Below are 7,214 nucleotides of genomic sequence, written 5' to 3' on the forward strand. Positions count from 1 at the left end.
TTTGTTTACCCTAGAATAGAGCTACTTTTCTATGAAAAGAACATCCATCTATGAAAAGAACATCTTGACTTTAAAATTTACAGTGGTGGAGACTACCACAATACTTCAAGATATACTTTTCTTCTGGACTTCTCTGGATTTTGTTTCCAGTCTCTTGAGCCTAGTATGTTTTGTCCGAGAACAGCTGGAAGAGCTGTATTCTCTGCAAATGCTGGTCTTTATGTAGCTATTTGCAGCCTGCGATCAAAATAACTTTAATGTTCCCGCTGATTAACTGAACAGACTGAACTCTTGGATTCCCTTTCAAAAGCGTCTTTGTATTTTCCAGTTCTTTTCAATACATCCACAGGGCTCTGCTTTGAATCTTTAGATGTCAGGTACAAATGTTGATTTAAATAATCATTTTTATACTGAAGTGTCTGTGTTTACAGTTTTGTGTGAACATGTTTTATTACAAGAAATAAATATAAAGCGTGGAATTAGAAACAGGCTCTCCAGTCACTGACAGTGTCAGCTGCATGGCCAAAGAAGGTAGCAGTATTTTTTTTCATGTGCCACTGGGACTTAAGTTATAAAACAGATGAAATTAAAAAACAGTGAACAAAGACACCTCACTTAATTACTCTTTTGCAGCCTTGAGGCTATGATTTTTCTCGCTTGGGCTCCTGCAGTTTGAAAGAAAATGGAATAGGAATTATGTGAGGTCAGCACTTTAACTAAAAGTTATCCAGTAACGTCCTACCACTATGAACTTGCTGTGAAAGGATTAAAAGTATGTTGCTGGTTCAACATTTCTTCTCACCTACATAAAAGCTGTGGAAACTTTGTTTTGTACTCTATCTGTAAAAAATTGCCTGTTCAAAGAATAGGATAAATCCAAGTTCATTGTTGTCCATTGGATTATGACATGAATATAGGGAAGGAGCAATATCCCAAAACATCAGTAAATGTAGGATACAGGATGGGAATGACAGAGTCAGGAGTGGACTGCTGGTCCAGTGTGAAATATTCCATCTGGGGAGCAACTGAGAATGCAGTATTGACTGACATCTTTATGGGCTAAGATTTCCATTTTTGTTTTTACCTTCCTTTTACAGGTGAAGTCAAATGTGAGGCACCAAATAACAAACTGGATAAGTTCACAGGAACACTTGTTCTTCGAGGAGAGAAGTATGCCCTGGACAATGAGAAGATGTTGCTGAGGGGCTGTACTATTAGGAACACAGAATGGTGCTTTGGTCTTGTTATTTATGCTGGTAGGTAGAAAAATTGACATGTGAATTGCAGAGCACAGCAGCGCTAGCATGGAGGTATATCACATCCAGTATGCACAAAGAAACCAAGTATTTTCCTCTTTGAAAAATATGTTTCTGCCAGGTACAAGAACAAAAGCAAAACAATATATGACATCCCTTGGCTTAACTCTAGGCTAGAAATCATGCATATTACAGGGGATTTTAATCTGAGATTCTTTCAGTGGTCTGTAAGAGAAAACTGGATTGCAGATGCTACATTACAACATCCAATTCCATCTTGATTAGGTGCTTTAGTAAGCAGAAATAGTCTTTTATTTCAGAAATCCACGCAACAAAGTACATGAGAGAAATCTTGATCAATCAATAAGAAAGAATATAAGAACTAGATCTGTTTAAGAATTAAAGCTGAATCCAGTCTGCCTTTACTGACACACACTGGGCCAATCGGAGTCCTTCTCTCACCAGGCTTGTTCAAAATTTTTCATTCTTAATTGTATTAAATTAAAAATTCCACATAAGTTCTCTGTAATTTTAATCCATATTGAAATATCAGGGTCATCAATAATATTATTGTAGACCATTAGATCTATGCTTTTTATGAGCATAGACCTTCAGTTGTTTCTATACGGCTGTAGACATGTGAGATGATGTATAATATGTCACCAATAACACAGCAGTATCAAGTATTCTGTGAAAAGTAATTAAACCTGAAAGGGAGGATTGACTGTTGAAAGAAGAGAGCAGGGTCAAAATCCAGAATTAATGGCTCTGTGTGACTCTCTACATATGATCTAAGGCGAGTGACTTAACCTTTTTCTGCCTAAGTTTCCCGCTGGCACTGTAAACTGTATGTACCTGCCTTCAAGAAAGGTGGGGTGGGCATTTATGCTGTAAAGCACAGTGGAACCTCAGAGGGAATCAGCTTTAGAACATCTTAGCTTTATTACTAAAATTCACAAGTGTGTTTCACCTCTAGGGCCGGACACCAAACTAATGCAGAACAGTGGAAAAACAACTTTTAAACGGACGAGCATTGATCGGCTCATGAATGTCCTTGTGTTGGTGGTAAGTCTGACTAATGTGTCTTTGTTTCTTCAGATGCATTCATCATTTCCAGATGCTCCACCTCTTTGTCCACACAAATGAGGGAATATCAGAAGTGACTAATGATAAAAAGAAAAATTATGTAATCATTTATTAGCAGCCTGAATTCTGCAGCACCTCTGCCAGCCCATCTTGCGAAGCAAGGCCATCACATTGGCAGCATAAAGGACCTTTCTTCTGAGCTTTTCATTTGCTCTGCTCTCCCTTGCTCTGCATTTTTTTTTTTTTGTGAGAATCACTTTGAAGCCTGCAAATACCTTTTTTCCCTAGTAATTTTGTCATTTTCTATTTAAATAAACATTAGCAGTTCTCCCTCTTCCTCCTGATTTCTTGGCATCTCTGGTGATTATCTGCATAGGACTTTGTAATTGAGTTTCTTAATTTACATGATGCCAGCTTCTGACTTAACAAATTAGGGTAAAATATTAGAAATAGTCTCATTAATACTCAGGAATTAGTGTTTTTAGCAACTGGGACATTTGAGAACACTAATCTTCTATAGCAGGCACTCTCCTCAAATTGGAAAATAGATCTGATTTGAAGGTTAAGCTTGTCAGCGGTTTTAACAAATGGCAAATACTTCCAGGCAGAGGTAGTGATTCTTTTACAGGCTCTCCCAAGATTTTACTGCTTGAGTTCAAAGCCACTCAGGGAAGGAAGATATACAGTCTGACACTGCTTTACTCAATGTTGCTTGAAGAAAAGCTCTTTAGTTTCAGGGTTTTATTTTCCTCTGGGTGCAAGTTTGTCATGCTTTTTCACGCATGCTGCACCACCTTCAGTTTATGACACTGGGAAGGTCTAGTGGCCACTGTTCCCTCTTCTTCCCTCCTGCCCTTGCTCTCCAGCCCAACCTGACAGCCAGGCTGGGGCCAGGGTCCATCCCCAGGCACTGGAGCAAGCCCTGGAGAAGGCATCCAACAGCAGTCTGTCCATCACAGCAAGGCTATCCTGAGCTCTCCTTGCCCTCTGTGACTTTGTGACTCCTCAGCAGTGGGACTTACAGCACAAACACCTCCAGGATTTCTTCACAAAAAGGGTTGTCAGGCACTGGAACAGGCTGCCCAGGGAAGTGGTGGAGTTACCATCCCTGGAGGCATTTAAAAGACGTGTAGATGTGGTGCTTATGGACGTGGTTTAGTGGTGGACTTGGCAGTGCTAGGTTTATGGTTGGACATGATGATCTTAAAAGGTCCTTTCCATCCTAAACAATTCTCTGTCCTCTTCTCTTCTCTTCTCTTCTCTTCTCTTCTCTTCTCTTCTCTTCTCTTCTCTTCTCTTCTCTTCTCTTCTCTTCTCTTCTCTTCTCTTCTTTCTCTCTTCTCTCCTCTTCTCTTCCATTCCATTCCATTCCATTCCATTCCATTCTAGGAGGCACCACCCTCTAACCTTGCCATTTCATCCCAGCCCCTGTCCTCCTGCTTTTTTCTCAGGATCCCAAAAGCTCTTTAGGTGGGCCCAGGAATGAGAGATGTTAGTGGACAGAACCAGTTGTGCCTCTGTGAGACTGAGATTGTACCAAAGCAGCAGTGGTTAGCCCAAGTCCCAGAGCTGTGAAGCAGTGTTCTGAACATCTGCATATGCATGTTATAGAGTAAAGCAGTGCCACAGCACAGAAAGCCACTGCGGGATCATCTTCAAGCCCTCTTGAGTCCTTGCTCCATGTAGAGTAAGGACATGCCCTTGACTTTAGTAACTTTACACCAATCTCCGCCAAGTGAAAATCTTGATTACCATCATTAGCTAGTTTTCCTCAGTGTTTTCTTCCCTTATACTTAAGGGGACAGCAAAAACAAACAAGGTTTTGGCCTCTTACATTCAAAAGTTTGCAAGCATTTGAAAAACTTCACATTTTCTTAGATGTTCTTCTATGCTCTAGCTGGAGGAGGGTGGGCTGTGGGGTAGGGCTGTGGGGGATCCACAGAGCGCAGAAATGGAGCAGACAAACACTGAACAACTGAACAGGGAACTTGAAATTTAGTGTTCCATTAAGATTTGCCAAATCTCCTTTCACAAGTCAAGGGTCCCACACAGAGCTTTCAGTCTGTTTGGCCTCTCTTCATGGACACAAATGAGACGAATTTAACTCCTGGCTCTGTTTTAAAAAACTGAGCAAGTTGCAGCCGATTGCATCAGCCTCTGCCTGGGTTCGTGGGCGCTGATGGAGCCAAGGGTATGTTTTTCTCCTTCACACATTTTTAACGTACCTAATGTTTTGGTGTCCAAGTAAAGCTCTGTCCTAACCTAAGCACCAAGCTCTTTGCACACCCAAGGGGATGTGGCATCAGGTCCTTCCAGCTCACTGGGTGGTCGAAGCTTACAAACCATGGTCATAAAAAGAGGCAGTATATTGCGCTCTTGAGTTTGGAAATACAAAGCAGCCACAGCTTGCTATAAATAGCTCATTTTAAGTGTAATGAGACTTGTTCAATGTTAAGACTGGCAAAGCTATTTTGTGTTTAATTGTCCATAAAATTTGAAGGCACAAAGCAGCGTTTAAGCAGGGCTTGCCAACGGAGTGCTAGTTAAATGTCGCCCTGGTCTGTCCCAACAAGGGTTAATCAGGAGTGAACCTTTCCAGATGGCAACCGTAGCTGTTGTTTCACATTTGGAAGTGTTTCTCAGGGATCTGAGAGAGAAGTGAATGTTCCTCCACCCTGGATGCACCCGCCAGCTCCAGGAACACTTTTTCCTCCAAAACTTGCTTTATAGCAGGCTTGGGGAAGCGTGTTTTCAGAGAAATAGGGCTGTCACCATCATCTCTTAAACAACTTACTGCTTCAAATCTTGGAGCAGAACTCAAAGTGCCAATAAAGAAACCGAAATAGTTTTGATTCACGGTCCAAACGGAAATGTTTGTCAAAAGTCACCTCCTCTTTACAAAAATCCTACCCAGTCCCGCAGAGGATCTTTCGCAGGCAGTGCAAGGGCAGAACCCAGAGAGGGAGGTTATTCACCCTGGGAAGTGCCATGAGCATGCACAACCCTACGATCAGGGTTTTTTCACATCCTTCTCTTGCAGAGCTGTGGTTACAATTACAACACCCTGCATACCGTTGTTTCTCTGCACAGAAATTAATCTCCAGGGCTGCTGTTAACAGCTCAGTCTTTGATTTATCTCAAGGCAAACAGCATGCTAGTGAACTTTGTGGAAGCACGAGTATTGCACACAAGTTCAGCTGTTAGAGACAAGAGCATTGACATGCCAAATGCACATAAAGCAAAATGTACATAAAGCAAGTGCAGTCGTAGGCAAGAGCTGCTGTGATACGGGAAAGTTCAGCTGCTGTCTTGCCCCAAGTGTGTTTCTGTTGCTGAATCACACATTGGATTTCCTACATGGATTGTGATATTCTACAAACTTGACAATTTTTATAACCTGTGGGACAGAGAGGAATCATACAGGGTACAGTGATAAGATGGAAAAGCCAGCTGGCTCTTCTAATTAATTTCCTTTACAACAGACAAGGTCTGCAGAGAGAACTAATATCTTTTACTTGACCAACAGAAATACCTATAAAAATAGACAAGCTTGTCTATTTTCTCCCTGTGTCTATTGGCTTAATAAAGGACATTACCTGTCCCTGGGTCACACCTCTCATATATCCTTAAGTCCTCATGATTACAACCATGCAAATTGAAGTCTGTTTTATTGCTGGTCACAGAGGTTTAAAAATGCTGCACCACATTCCTTACCAGCAAGAAATGTCTCCATTTCACAAGTGGAGTAATTTATTGGGCCTCTTACAGTTAAACAGAAAAGCTGCTACTGATGTGGGAAATAAATGTGTCCCCTGAAACTGAGTCCAGTACCTTTACTTACTGCAGTCCCCTTTTAGCAGCTTCTTGTGTTAAAACTCAAGTTGGTCAGATGTGAACTTTTCACCAAGTGATTCAAATGGCTCCATAAAAGTACCATTCTTCCTCTAATAGGTTACCTCAGCAGTACAAATATCAGCTTTACCAGCAACATTTCTATGTTTGTACCTCATTTATTGTTTTTTAAAAAGATTGATTACTGTCTTAATGTGATTGTTACTGGGTGGCCTTATATGTAAATGACCTAACTTACTGATATTTCATTCCTCCCTAATGATTATACTTGCAAAAGATGATTTTTAATTGCTCTGCTGTGCAGCCTGTTGATTCTGTATCTTCACATTTTTGTTAGGTTGTTGGTTGTTTTAAGCCAAATATTTGGAGACATCTATATCAACAGAACTGTTTTTACGACCATTTGTCAAGGAAAGATGTCAACCTAACTTCAGTTTATGTTTCCTATGATCACCATTTCTACTTCTCCAATATGGGAATTTAGAGCAGATTTTCAGGATGGTGGAGCTTCCCAGTTTACAAAGCATTGTTAAAAATTAACCTTACTGGTTAAGAGAATTTCTCAGCTAGTCCCTCTAAGCTTTCATCTTTAAATTACCTGGACCCACTGGATTGAAAGTGTTTATTATTAGCAGATAGAGCCACATACTCTTTCTTGTCACAGAACATAATCTGTCTTTTCCATCTGCTACATCATATGGGATAGATACTTCCTTCTGCTTCCTTCCTCCTTCATTCTTGGAGGACTGTCTGTTCAACATGTCTGCTTTTTCCACAATTGTTTATGAGTTTACTGTTTTCTTTTATTGATATTTTATATGACTATTAGATATTCACAGTTCTATAATTCCTTGCAGTTTATATTAATTTCTCTTAACTTCCCTTCTTCCCCTTCTTTTTGTTTTCTTTTCCAAATAATTGATTTGCTGTGTTCTTGTCTTATAGAATCATAGAATGATAGAATCATTAGGGTTGGAAGAGACCTTAAAGATCATCAAGTCCAACCGTATACCCAATGCC

General features: G+C 40.4%; 1 protein-coding gene across 1 annotated transcript in view; it reads left to right on the forward strand.

Moving 5' to 3' along the window:
- LOC104160175 (phospholipid-transporting ATPase FetA-like) overlaps positions 1 to 7,214 on the forward strand; it is a gene marked incomplete at both ends in the record, with an annotated part of 47,790 nt that overhangs the window by 20,255 nt on the left and 20,321 nt on the right. The window contains 2 exons of the mRNA XM_009698245.1: positions 1,098 to 1,256; positions 2,233 to 2,321. Coding sequence (XP_009696547.1) covers positions 1,098 to 1,256; positions 2,233 to 2,321 — 248 coding nt within the window. The remainder of the gene's footprint in view (positions 1 to 1,097; positions 1,257 to 2,232; positions 2,322 to 7,214) is intronic.

Source organism: Cariama cristata, unplaced genomic scaffold, assembly GCF_000690535.1.
Source record: "Cariama cristata isolate BGI_N322 unplaced genomic scaffold, ASM69053v1 scaffold13134, whole genome shotgun sequence".
In the NCBI taxonomy this organism is placed as follows: Eukaryota; Metazoa; Chordata; class Aves; order Cariamiformes; family Cariamidae; genus Cariama; species Cariama cristata.